Source organism: Lepeophtheirus salmonis, chromosome 4 (genome assembly GCF_016086655.4).
Source record: "Lepeophtheirus salmonis chromosome 4, UVic_Lsal_1.4, whole genome shotgun sequence".
Lineage (NCBI taxonomy): Eukaryota > Metazoa > Arthropoda > Copepoda > Siphonostomatoida > Caligidae > Lepeophtheirus > Lepeophtheirus salmonis.
This window is the reverse complement of record NC_052134.2, coordinates 44,135,962-44,151,032: the sequence shown is the minus strand read 5'-3', so window position 1 is coordinate 44,151,032 and position 15,071 is coordinate 44,135,962. Positions and strand designations below refer to the sequence as shown.

Here is a 15,071-nt window from a genome sequence, read left to right as displayed (position 1 = left end):
AGCCACACATTGTTCCCATCTTTCAGGCAATTTATGGATGTATTTCCAAAAAAAATTGCTCGTCTCTGGCCGCAACCCAGCTAATCCATTTTTTGGCTTCAGCTAGAGAATTGAAACGTAAATCATTGAGTGCGTGGCCCATCGATGCAAAAAAGTGATAATAGGAAGGCACCAGGTCTGGCAAGTAAGCAGGATGAGCAAGAGATTCCCAGTTGTACGATTCGACAAGTTGGCAGGTGGCTATATAGCGATGCGGTGCTGTGTTGTCACCAAGAAAAATTACCTTGTGTTGTCTGGCTAAATATTTTGGATGTTTTTGGCGTATAGCATGGTTCAAAATGGCCAATTGTTGTTGGTAGCCATCACCATTAACGGTTTGACCGTTAATGTTAATTCGGTGTCTTTAAACTGTTTCGGGGGCCGGCTGCGCTCTTCATTTCTCATGTCCAAATCACCACTTTGGAATTTTTCAAGCCCCCTGAAGCACTGTGCTCTACTCAAAGCATGGTCACTGTAAGCTACCACAAGCATTTGATGGGATTGAGAAGCGTTTTTCTTCAATTTGTAACAGAAAATCTGCAAATCGTAGTTTGTAGGCAAAAAATTAAAAGTTTTTACGAGCGAAAAAAGTGCGTTTTTGAATGAAACTATGCAAAAAAGGAATTAAATATTGTTGAAACATGTCAAAATAAGCATTTATATTTTTGGACCGATTTATAATAACTGACGACACCTAAGAACTAATAGCCGAAAGTTTCATTTTAAAGGCTCATACCTAGTATGTAAATGAACATCAAAAACAAGTCCACTGTCAGATGGAGTAATTGTAATAATATAGCCTGTAGTAACGTAACTTCTTTTTTATAATGAATGGCAATCAGGCTGTAGAAGTAGTAGTAGCGGGGTTTAATTCCGGAGGTGACATTCTCTAGGTTTTTTTTTCTAAATAGAGTCAGTCGCTATAATGTGTTAAAGAAGGGAGAAACGTGGGGGTTTCAATGAAAAATGAGTTTTACCAATTATAATTTAGCAGAGTATTTCATAAGATTAAAATATTCCAATTTAGCATCTGAATATTTAATTGAGCGATTTTGTATCTTTCATAATATGAAATTTGCAAAATTCTTTAAAAGTAAATAAATCCACGGATAATAACTAAAAAAGCTAAAATTAATACTATTAGATGGAATGGTGTGTAAGAACTTTAAATTGGTGCAGTTTGTTCAGATAGAAACAACATTTTTAAGACTTTTGCAAAATCAGCTAATACTATTTATAAAATTAGTATATAATCAACAGTTTAAAATAAAATATGTTGCTTTTTAAATTTTGCATCTTTTTGTAGGAAGTAAATCTCTTAATCAATAATTATTTAAAAAGATACACAAAAATTAAAAATCATGATCTATAAAAATACAGAAGTTCAGGTTTTGTTAAGTGTATCGACAATGGGTGACATACTTTCTGATTTGACTTTTAAAATGGAGTAAATCAAAACTTTCAATGTGTATTATAATTATGTAAAAAAAAATTTTTTTTAAATCATTATAAAGCTTGTTTTATTACCTTTTGCAAAATGTTGCGTCGCCACGTAGAATATTAACTCATATTTTATATATACAACTCCATCAGACTAATTACTGGAACATAAAAACACTTGTCAAAAGAAGCGAAATGGTTTGTTAAGAGTTAAGATAATAAATTAAATAATGTACAATACTGTATATGCAATATCCATAATCCATATGTATTGATGAAAATCCAGCGTAGAATGGGTTTGTCAAAAAAAAAGGAAGGAGGAGATAAAGAGTAATGCTCATGACGTTTCATTAGATCAGCTACAATCAACTGTGGCAATGGAGGAAGGGGAGAAGGAAATCAACAAGGATATTGGCAAAAGTTACTCCGATCTCGATCCATTATTTTACTTTAACCAGGACTTACAATTATAACTCCACAATAATACCTCAGGGTAACGCTCGGATTTTTATTAGCACACAAGAATGTTCAATCAGGTTTTGAATATAATTGAATTTATTTAGGAAAGAATATATACTACTACTCAAGGAATTAAATAATAATGTCAACTAACAAGGAAAAAAATCATTCTACAGATTATCAATTGCAAGAAAAAGGCCAGCTACTCAATTCAATTGATCTACATCACTATGCATATAATTCATATGTGGGTTTGACAAACGACAGTTGCGGCACTTATAGCTAAAATTACTCAGAGATGGCTTGACTTAAACGCACAAACATTTACTATATCGCAGTTATTTATGTTTACTTTTTAAGCTAATTTTGATATAGTACCAATATGTAATATTTTCCATCAATAACATTTGAATGCCTCCTTTCTAATGTTTCAACTGCCTCTTTAGTCAGAGCCGGTTACATTAGTTAAAAAATATTATTTGAGTTAGAAATTATGACAAATAGACTATAATATCGTTTAAAGAAATAAATAACACAATTTTTCAAGCTCTTGAATGATTAACTGTCAATACATTATGCAACATAAAGATTATATAAGATTTATATTATCTTCAGAGCCATGTCTTGTCAAACAAACATGCTTTCTATGCATTACTAATACAAATAATGTTATTCAAAATGCAAAATTGCAATATATATTGCAACTGCCCCCTTTGTTCTTGTGTTAAAATATCACAAATGTCTCATGAATGAGAAAACTTTGAACTTGCGGTAATCATTTTAATGGATAGAAAAAAAATCAGTATTTAAAAAAAATTATCAAATATCTTCGATAAAATTTAAAATTTTTGGGCACGTCATACTTCTGTTTTCGCAATTAATCGAATAGGTTTTACCGTATGATTACACTCTCATTGGAGTATGTACGCTCTCCTGCACAGTCTCATCCTTGAGTCCACGGATCGACTCTGAGTCCTTTCCCGGGAATAGTTTATACAAGACAAAATCTCAACCTTCTTCACATAGTTGAGACTTTCCATTTACTTCCTCCAAAGTGCTAATAGTCCGACTATCTCGAAAAATTCGAGATCTTTCTCCTCCTATTTCAATAATATATTATTTGCCTTGAAGAGATATTTCCTTATTATTAAACGGTTGCAAAATTTGAATCTCAACTATCTGCTATCGCTGACTCCAATTTTAAGAAAGAAAAAGAAAGTATGACGTGTGGGCAAACTTATACAATGTACCCAAAAAATTTTGATTGATACGTTTTATAATTTAGAAATTAGGTAACTCTAGCTTCTTTGATGCTCAACAAAAAGAACCAATACCAAATGTCCCGAATCCCTATTAAAAATTTGCCGACCCATAAAATATCTAACCCTTTAAAATAGACACTAAAATGGCAAAACACCCTTGTTCTAACACAAAGCTAAAAAAATACAAGTGATTCACTCCTATAAGCTAGAAAATATTCTTTTTTAATAGTTTAATTTCCCCAGCAAGACTTCACCATTTTTATGACATTTTCCCATATGGCGTATGCAACTATTAATTCACTTAAAAAGATGCGTTCCTGACGGTTTTATAGTTAGCTATAGAGTTATATTCAAGTATAAACAAACTCCCTAACGTACAAAAAGTCATCATTCAAGCAATTTTAATTGGATAAATATTGATTATGTGGTTGTTCACGTTTTCGTTCCCAAACTTAATTTATAGCTCTAATAATCCTTTCTAAGGCTGCCAACGATTAAGACGATGATAGTGAACAAAACATGGGAGAAACCTTGCTAATTACTAAAATTCTAATACTTTTTTGAAGCAAAATAAAATCAATCTCTATTTCGATGTTAATGCATCAATCAAGACGAAAAAACTAATTCTTGATAAGACTTAGCTCATAACTAATACATCATTCTTATCTATGATATGTATATGTATATTGTACATAATTATCATAATCTATAATATATATTTATAAGTATATATCTAAAGATAGAAATGTCGTCGAATCGAATCAATAAAACGATAACAAGTTTATGTCTTAAGGAAAAATAAGCGATAAATCTACAGAAGTAGAAAAATAAGAAAAATAGCAGGTATGTAGTCATTTGTAAAGAATTGATTAGAAAGTTTGTCTACATGAATCAAATAATAAATGATTCAGAAATTAGATTCTACTATTTAGTCATAGGCTCATATGAGGGCTGTCTAAAAGTTTCCGATCTAACAAAAGATACAAACCATTTTTTCTGAATTTTTATTATCATTTTTCAACAGGGTATCCTTGAAACTCTACACACTCTCCCAACCATACTTCCATTCTCAAAAATAATTGTTCACGAGACTCTTTTTGGTTTTGGCTCAATTACTCTATTTCGGATTGACTTCAAATTTATCGAATCAAATTTAATAACAATAAACTTTTATATGTTTAAATCAACTCGTATGTCAACTCACTGTTACATAACAATATTATGTCCAAAATGGCGGATTTTTTTTTTTTGAGTAACTCACAACAGACGCTAAATAATTGTGGCAATCTTTTATTTACGAGTGTTGCGGTTTTCCCGTTCCGATGGAAAACTTTTCAGATTTTGTATATTTTAAGGGGATCTAAAATGTATTTTTATGGAGAAAAATATTTTTGTTTGTGGCTTTTAAATATATCCATATAATTAACTTTATGAACCCTTTAATAATTTGTTTCAACTATATACAACGAGACTTCCCTGGGAAATTTATCAGCCCCAATATCAAGACTTGGCTTCTGAACTGGAACTTTCTGTATCCCAATTTGTATTAAATTACTTTAAATTTGTTTAAAATAGACTGAATCGTCATAATTTTTCAGAATACAACTTTTTGACGTAGTAACAATTTATTTTCTTGGAATTATTCTTAAATTTTGAAATTTTTATTCAGGTTTGATAGATTTATTCTCTTTTAATTCGTTCTTTTCCTTTTCATAATTTTTTTTTTAATACAAGGTATACTCGCTATATTCTAATATAATATCAGCTGTTATTGTATATATCATTTCCATATATGTATTCCATTTCATCAAAATTAATAAGTACATTTTTGTTTCCGTAAATTCGTTAACAAATTTTATCTTGTGTAATTGTTCACATTAATTTGAGAAAATAAGGTATTTATTATCCTTCTTTTCACCGCGTTCAAGTATTTTAAACATGTAAATGTAATACAATTTGTTTAATATATGGGGTATTGTTTAAGCCAAGATCACTAATAGAGGGTTAAATAGATATTTAAGGCCATGTGAAAGGTATGTATAGAAGGTTTTTACACCTTTTTTCCCGCCCACTCTTTTGCCCCAAATTGTATTTGGTAAAAAAACGTACATTTTAATCATATATTGGGTTTGCAATTTCAAAACTTCTCCCTCCGCACCCAACCCCTTCTACCTACGATGGTATTTTGTTCGTGCATAGCCTCCCTCTATCGATAAAGTATATGAACGAGTTTACTTGGGATTGCTCATAGTTATTTGGTGCCAGAAAAAAGACTGACAAACTTTGTTTGTATACTATAGATCAGCAGTTTTTAATGTGAGTACTGAGGTATACTTTGGTGCTTCTTGACCGTGTCAGAGGAGCAGCAAAAAAAAATAATTTTGAACATTTCTGCTAAATATAAAACAAAAAATAGCACCGTAAAGTTTTGAGAATTATTCTTTTATATCCAAAACCTGAATGAACATTGGAGATTGAGAAGAATCCTGTGAGTTTCTTGCGGAGTTATAATTGAAAGTCCCTGTTGGACTCAGAAAAGATCTGTTTCTTTCTTTCTCTCCCTCCTTTGTCAGAGCTGATTATAGCAAATCTAATGAAACGTCATGAGAGCTAATTACAAAGACTGTTTTCACTTGATAAATAAAATGTCATTATAGTTTATTTGCTCTCCTCCCGAAATTTTTTCATAATTGTCAGTATTGTCATGTTTGTTTTCAGTTTTTGTTATTTTTACATCCCAGCAGAACATATTTTATGCATCAAAGTATTTAATTTTGAAACAAACCGATTATTAAATTGTACCTTGGTTGTAAGCCTAAAATTACTTTGATTAATTGAATTTTAAAAGCAAGACAATTGCAAACAGAGTATTTTTATTCCCCATAACAAAAACATTTAATATTTCAAAACCCCTTTATTTTGAAAGGGAGTATTGATGATGTTTGAAGATTATTATTATGAAATATCCTTATAAATAAATTGCATGTACACAAGATAATCTGGTAACCCACCTTAAGACACAGTAGTTATTTAAAAATCCAACTAAATGTGCATCAATTACAATCAAAACAAATCAACAGTACAGCTGACTAGGTCCATTAGAACTAAATACCTGTTTTCAAAAGAAATATAAATTATTAATGCTTCAAATAATTTTTTTTAGCTTAAAAGCAAATCATTAATTTATTAATTGATGCATCCTTTCTTTTTAAATAATATACATTCTATGGGATATTTATTTCTACATTCAAGTTGCACTTTCTCAGAATTTGAGAAATTGGTATATGATTCGAATTAAACTTCTTCGAAAAAATTACCGTATAGGAAATATGTATAAGAACATTATCACTGTGCAAAAGCATGATTGTCTGACAGCAAAAATCCCCACTTACTATTGTTAATTAAGCCGTAGAACTCAAAAAGGACTATATAGATGAAAAATGAAAGTTAATATTCAAATAATAAATAATTTATAAAGTTATATTAAAAACAATTCTTACAAAATATTTTTATCTTATAAAATCAAGTAAAACGAAAGTTTATATTTGTTAATACTGTTTACATATTTTTTTTTAATTGCTAGATATAGCTAAAACTATAGAATAAACCTTAAATTACAGCTTAAAAAGATTATCCTTAAAAAAAAGTTTAATTTTAATTGTTTTTTCAATTTAACTTTTTTAAATTTATTTAAATAAATTAGAAAGTTGTGAATTGGGGTTAAAGAAAACCAAAGACAGTTACCAAATGTTCTTTTTCTCCAACATTAAAAAAATCAGTTAATAAATTTATAATACAATCTTTGCAAAAATTTACTTTCTTATTCCTTGAAATAAGTTGGCTAACGTGCAAATCGTGTTTTTGACTGCTTTATTTGTAACGTAGTCAAATAAAAATTAGCAAATTTTTTGTAATAAATCCTTAAATAGCGATAAAATATAATTTTTTTTATTTTAGAAAATTGTGAATAGTTTTATTATTTATATATGAGTTCACATAATATCAATCAGTTTTTAAGGTTTTGTAAGAGATATTGAATATATATTGATTTTTTAATTTTTTGGAAGATGATTTTTTTTTTTAAATAATGCAGTTATTTATTTATTGAATTTGCTCTAGCTTCTTTTATTTGAATTATACTCTTTTTAGAAGTTATTTTATAAAAAATTCATACAAATTTATTCTGGAGAATTTTATATGATCTATGAAATAATTATATCCTAACATGCTATAATAATTTGAAATTTTAAAAAGTTATAACTATTTATTCTTAGTTGTTGTATTTTTTTGGTTAATCATGTAAATTTCTAACTTATATTTGATTTCATAACTTTTGATAACATTCTCAGCTACAGGGAATATACCAACAATTGACATGTACCATTTATATGCAATTTATAACAATCCACTCCGTGGTATTATATTAGATTAATTCGACCAATAGAAGGTATACGTATTTCCTGTCTTGGCATTAATAAACTTTCCAGCTTGAATTGGCATTGAATCAACCATTTTATGGGATATTTTATTGAAATCTTTACTATAATAAAGACCTCAGTTACTGTAACAGTTAGCTTCTCAGTTGCCGAATAACCAAATTTTTAAAGGTTAGCATTCACTAATGCCCATAGATTTTTTGTAAGATTTAATTCAGGAGAATTACCTATCCATTCATGGATGATGAATGCATATTTATCAAAGCTTAGTCTTCATTTTTGTAAATATATTTCCTACGAGATTTAAATCAAGGAGAATAAAATGGCCACTTAAAAACATTAATTGCAGGTTATTTAAAAAAAAAAGCGTTTTATTCTACGTAAAACAAGTTGCCAAATCCTGCTAAAATATTAAATCAACATTGAGAAACCAACTTTGAAGAGTAAGAAGGTAAAAAAAGAAGATGTTTTGGGTGTGTTTTGTGCTTTTGTTCCTGGGTGTCGGATACCTGTTGCAGGAATTATGAATAGCGAAAAATATTATAAAATTTGAAATACTCTTTTGCTTCCTACTCCTCAAAATTGTTTTTAGATGGTAGTTGTATATTTCACCAGAATTTTTCAGCGTATATTACATCATATAAAATACATTTTTTAATTAACCTGCAATTTATGTTCTTATGTGGTCATTTAATTAACCTTGATTTAAATCCTATAGAAAATGTATTGGTCAAAATGAAAGCTATTCTTAGACAATACCATTATTTAACAATGGAGCAGCTAATTGAGACATTAAATTATTCAAATATGGTATCATGATGATAATTTCCATCAACTGTGTCCTACCGTGGTTGATTCAATGCCAAGAGGAGTTAAAATAGCTATAAATGCAAAGAAAAACATAGACTACTAGTATTCAATATTTTTCCAAATTGACAAGTGGTTTTTCAACTATAAAATAGTCTCTCGAACCAATTTTCAAACATTTTTAATTTGAATCCTCCAATAGTTTATGTACATAAGTTTAAATATGAATCATAATCAAACTCGCAATCTAAACTATTTATATAAGCTGTTACATTGTAGCTGTAATTATTATTATATTATAAATTGATGATGAATTAAATTTAAGAACATATTTTCACGCAAATATTAGAAGAAAATGTGTAGCATACTTCATAAAAAAACATACATTATAATGTGTATAAAGCCTAATGTATAAAAATATTCATACAAAGAGGTTGATTACTTAGGGAAATCATCAGAAAAGGCGTGTGAATTAAGTTTGGGACAAATATCTTAAATGATTTCTTCTTCAATCTTCTTTCTAATTAGTAATGACCTTTCAGTGTTTCTAACGTATTGTCTAACTGAAAAAGACCTAAAACTTTATATTTTTAGAAACATAAAAACTCTTATTTTAGAGGTGATAAATAGGAAAAGTTATTTACTTTTTATAAAAATAAGTAAAAATAGGTAAGTGAATTATTCAAAAAAATTATAAATTTCTCAACATAAAATCAAAAATGTTTGATATGAAAGGATTATAATTTTTTTTTGGTAAATATAAATGATAAATAATTTTTGAAAATCTATGATACTTTTATTCACTAAATTTGTGTTAATGGTTCGAAAAAATTTATCTTGTAATTGGTCAATAAAAAGACAAAACTATTGTTTTATTGGCATAGAATACCAAGTTTATTTTCAACATCAATACTTTGTATATGTACCACTGATCAATAGAAGGATAAGTCCACACAAAAAGGTCAGATCTTATATACCTTATCATGGGTAATTCTTTTTTTTTTTTTAAAAACATTAAAACGTTTGACAACTCAAGGTGTAACATTGCTGAAATAATTCTTCGTTACACAGCAACAACGAGGGTATCATTTTTGATACCCATTTGGGATTCAACAAAATATTTGATGGTATTTGTTCAGAAGTTCTTGAATTTTCATAAATCTATTTATTATAACACAATACAAAATTCCAAATTAAAAATAGTAATTGTATTATTTTTGTTCTACAGCTGTGTATGAACAAGCTTAAACAAGTTCTTACATGAATGAACAACTCTAGAAAGGAATCTTGTACCTTCCTTATTTAAATATAAAATATATTTTCCTACACTAATCATTCTGATTCCACCTTTAATTGTCCAAGAAAAAAATATCCATTGAAGAAATAAGACATTATCCTTTGTCCACATCGTAAGACCCGTCGTGAGTAAGGGATTCCACAAGGCGGACTTTTGACAGAGTCTTTAGAGTCGACCCTCACATAATAAAATAATAGCGGCGAGCGACAGTTCACAAGGAATTCCATACCACACTTCTTAATTGATGAACCCCGATCCTGAATTCTTGATCCTACTCTCCAGAGTGATTTCATTACACACTTTAAATCCTCCCATTCTATTATTTTTTCTCTTTCTTTAAGCTATGGCGTACAAATATATTGAAGTTTCTTATGAGATCAATTCAAAATGAGTTTTTTCCTGAAATATTGTTGTGATCTTATCTCAAATTGACATCGATATGGAGGGTTTTTTTTTTTTTTGGGGGGGGCTCTTTTTTAAAATTAAAGATCATATTTGTAATTATTTAATGACATATTTTAAACTTTTTGAATACATTCGTCTTGAAGGTATGAGCTTTACATTTTTTCAACTTTAAACAGTGATAACTCGAGTTATTAGTATGATAAATACATTTTAGAAATAGTTTTAGAATGTTTCAGCATTGTGTTTTAAAATATATTCACAACCAACGGCAAGCGCTTACAAAAGTTTTGAACCTTAAAAATAGGAAAAAATATATAGGCTTTTTCTGGAGGCTGCGAGGCTAGCAGAGAAAAAATAAGCCCATATTTGGAATTAGGGTATCAAACTCTGTTCAGCTAACCATATACTTTCTATTTTTGTAGCATTTTTGATGTTGGATAGTGTTATTGATCAAATTGTAAAATTTACAATAGCTGATGCTCGTTCCAAACTTTCGATTGATGCATGGACAACTGTCAATTGAGAAATACTCAAATTAATTAGCTATAATGTGTGTGAGAGGAATCATAGTCAAAGAGCAGCCGTTGAAGTCATTTGATCAAGAAAATGGGTGATAAATCTCTTTCAGAATACAATGCCTTGTGACAGCTATAAGGAATTATTGAGATTTATCGGTTTTGATATTTATTCCACAAGATCATAAAGACTCAAAAACGACAAGTTCGACCTTGATTTTAACTGTATGAGAGTGATTAGTCAAAAATGGTAAGTTAGCGTACAGGCTAGGTAAAAGTATTCACATTGATAAACAACTATTAACAAGGAAAGTTAAATATCTATTTACTCTATATATAGCTAAGAAGCTTGATAAACTTGATACTAAATTTTGGCTAGCAGTATTTTAGGAACAATGAATCATTTTTGTAAAGAAATACCTCCTAAACAAAAGGCTACCAAAAGAGCCCTAAATTCAAGTTGTTGTTTTTTGTAAATAGTGGTAAATAGACGTCTTATCAAAAAAGAGGAACAAAGATATTTTAATTTGGAGCTCTGTTCAAAAAATATGTGTAAAAGTTTCCGATGGACAAAAACAGTTATTAAAATCAATTTAGTATTATAATGAAACTAAGTATGGAGTTGATATGTTAGATCAGATAGCAAGACTTTTTTCAATCAAAATGTATTTTTGCCGATGACCTTAACAAGTTGTTTATAATATTTTGGATTTGTTGGTTTTAATAGTATTATCTTCTACAGACAAGTGACGGGTAACACATAACTTTCAATTTTAGCAACCACTAACAGTTACAAATATTAAAAAATAAATGGGTATCACTTTTGATATCCACCGCCGTTTAAAGATGTTAAGGTTACCATCCGTTGTTCTAATGTTAAGAGTGAATAGTTTCTTCTAAAAATATACAAACAGCTTTCTTCCCAAACGATAATCAAACCAATATTGTTAAAAATGAGTAAATGATATTTTAGGAAGAAACTCCCTTTGTCTCAATAAGTAGCAAAATGTATACAAAGAATTTACATAGACAAAAGAATTTAATTTTAATTACTAAGAAACCTACAACCTTCTCCCATTTTCTAAGTATTTGAATTATACTTAAATATTAAAATAAAAATTATAAATAAACTTAGATACATTTTTGTCGATCAAAAAATGGAAGTTTGAATTCCATATATAGGACTTTCTACTTAAGAGTTTTGGAAAAAAAAGTTATTATAACCATCTGTGTGTAAATGTCTACCATAATCCAGTAGACCACAAAGAAAAAACCATTTAATAAATAAAAAATTCTCCCAATATACATGTAGATGGTAGTCAAGTTGTAAACGAAAGTTCTTATTGCAAGAAATGTACAAACCTAAAAAGCTTGTGATGCATCGGTTCCAAACCTTTGACGTCCCTTCCGATTACATCTTAAATTTTAATAAAACGAACAAATTGTATGGAAATATTGTCCTATAGAATTATCATGTACAAATGACGTCATTGTAAATATATGTAAGCTATCTCATGATAAATCTATATTATATAATTTTAATATGCCTTATTTAAACTTAAATTAGGCCTGAATTAAGAATATTGGCAAAATATTCTTTTATGTTAAAGATGCTCAAAGATTCATTTTAACTAACTCAAAATATAAAATGAGATACTTTAGTAAAATATTAATTTAAATTATGCCGGGTAAGGGGTTTTAAAATTTGGACTTTTGAAAAACTAATAGGCCTAGACTGGATGGGGCGTGGAAATTCCAGATTGAGGACTGATACAACTCTATAAAAAGATATTTACCCCATTATCTTTATTATATAATACAACCTTTCTTATGAAAAAAAAACAAGAAAAATGTCAAAAATCAATTGGTAGTAAGCAAATTTTTTCCAGCTATGGAATTATTAAAACTATATTATTCTTGTAAATTGTTCACTACTTACATCATCCAATCAACGTTCAAAACATTGAATAGGAAAAAAAAATACTAAAATGGACAGCGGATAACAAAATACACTATATATGTTTGTGTTATCGAAGTATCATTACGGACACACTCATGCAGGAGAAAATATATAAATGAATAGATTAAAAAGAGGCTGTATAATCAATATCAACCACTTTAAAGCATGTCTTGTATAATATATTTCTAGTCATTTTAACTTTTATCAATGTATACCCATCATGGAATACAAGAATCTCCCCTTAAGTTGCAGATACACACATTTTTATATCTGTCTTTTAAAATATATAGGCTATTTTATATTTATACTTTCAAAAGGTAAAAAGCTTTTTACCTTTCAAGTTTTACTATGTATTTTTGTTCTCGTTGCGTATATGATGGTTCATTTTGAAATAGGATATATCTGATATTATGTACAGTTATTAGACTGCTTCAAAATTCAGTTACAATGAAATTTTTAATGAATACCAGCATTTTCTTTGTATTATGATCAGTCTAAAATAGTTTAGATAAATAACATTTCTAAAATGTTGATATGGACAAAGTATATTAGGGTTAAAACTTTGGGCAATGCGAGATTTGAAAATGACATTAAGTTGGTATTGAACGCCTCAATATTTTCTTTGTTATTGATGCGATCATTGAAATTAAATATAAGCTTTGACTCAAATAAAATAATTGTTATTTTATAACAACAATCAATTGTCAAGTAGTTCTATGACTAAAATATCAATAAAATGCAATTGTCAGTCGATCCCCTACGTAACCTTGAGGGTCTTTAAGAAATGAAATACATTTGAATTCATATTTCATTTATATGCTAACTGATTATTGGATTTTAAAATTGAACAAATACGTTGACTTCCCCAATTTTGTGGCGATGGTGTATTTAAACACCCCTGTATTCAAACTACTTTAGACTTTAAATTTATCCATATATTTTTCAATGATTATTATTGATTATTTTAACAACACTCATGATGATGTAGATACAATCCTTTTATATTTTTTTAATATATAAAGTACTCTTAAAATTGATATTTGTAGCTTAATTAATGGGATTTAATAAAATACCATGGTGATACATTCGATCATGAATACTTTTATTTTATTTGGCATAATACAATTTTTTTACTCAATTTTATATTAAGGTAGTCATGAAATATGTGTACAAAATTTGAGACATCTCAATCAATTTTTTTTTTTACAATTAAATAATAAAAGTTGTTACCAAATTTAATCTATTGTGGAAAACACTTTTTTAGTTTTTTTTAGTCAAGAAGTTCGCTTACAAATTATGAGACATATTTGGGGCGTCCACAGGATTATATATATATAAATAATTTTATTTTATTTTGGGGAAGACTTTGTTTTTGAATTCTTAATGAAAAAATTATATTTAAGATATTTAATTTTTTCGATATAAACTTCAACAATCCACAATTATTCCCATAAAATTTCAAAAATCAACAATTGTTAACAAAAATTAAATTTTCTTTTCTGAATTTCATATATTAATTTTTGGAGCAAAATTTTAAAAATACACAATTATTAACAGAAAATCAAATTTTTATGAAAAAAAATTCAAAATCAATGGTTATTTTCAAAAAACTAACTTATTTTGAAAAAAATTCGAAAACCTTCGGCTGTTCACAAAAATTTAATTTTTGGAAAACAAATTCATAAATTTAACTTTTTGAATAAAAAGATTCACAAATTACATTGTTTAGTAAAAAAGCAAAAAATCCTTAGTTTGAGATGGGATACAGCCCCTCCAGCCCAACCCTTGTGAACGCCCCTGCATATAGCATCATTTTTTATGAGAAAAAAATATTCTTTCAATAGAAGATTGTGTTGAAATGGTAAAAATAATAATGTTTATCATATAACCTAACCTTGATTTTGCCACATACTTCAAAACTAAATGCGACACAGTTATTTATTTACAATATCTTAGACTGACTCCAATAAAGAGAAAATACTGTCCTTATTTGAAATTCCATGGCAACTCTATTTTGAAACAGTCTAATTTATATATTATTTCCAAAATAGTAAACAATCATTCTGCTTTTATGGTAGATTTATTCCATGATGCAAAAGGGGTAAAACCTTAATATATAGACATATCTCCCATCATCATTATCGATTAAATCCCCCTTAAAAAAATGTAGAAAAATAACCTCGAAAATTATCTAATGACCGAATATAATATTTTCCTTTTTCTTTTTTATAGATAAATGCCTGTCAGGATGGAGATGAAGGAGAATTGAGCAAGTTATATCCAGTCACTGGAGTTATTGGAGCAGCCTTTAGTGGAGTGTCCATCATGGTGGCAAATATTCTACGACTTTTTCAAGTAATTTTATTTTTTACTGGTTAAATATCATTCTTATCATTATTATGTCAACTTTGTAGATATTTTCTGGGATGATTTATAGTTTTTTTTTGCTTT

At 28.3% G+C, this 15,071-nt stretch overlaps 1 protein-coding gene across 1 annotated transcript in view; it reads left to right on the top strand.

Annotated features, from left to right (window-relative positions):
• The window catches only part of LOC121116041 (metabotropic glutamate receptor 2-like), a 148,741-nt gene that overhangs the window by 59,208 nt on the left and 74,462 nt on the right, over positions 1 to 15,071 (top strand). The window contains 1 exon segment of the mRNA XM_040710240.2: positions 14,853 to 14,975. Coding sequence (XP_040566174.1) covers positions 14,853 to 14,975 — 123 coding nt within the window.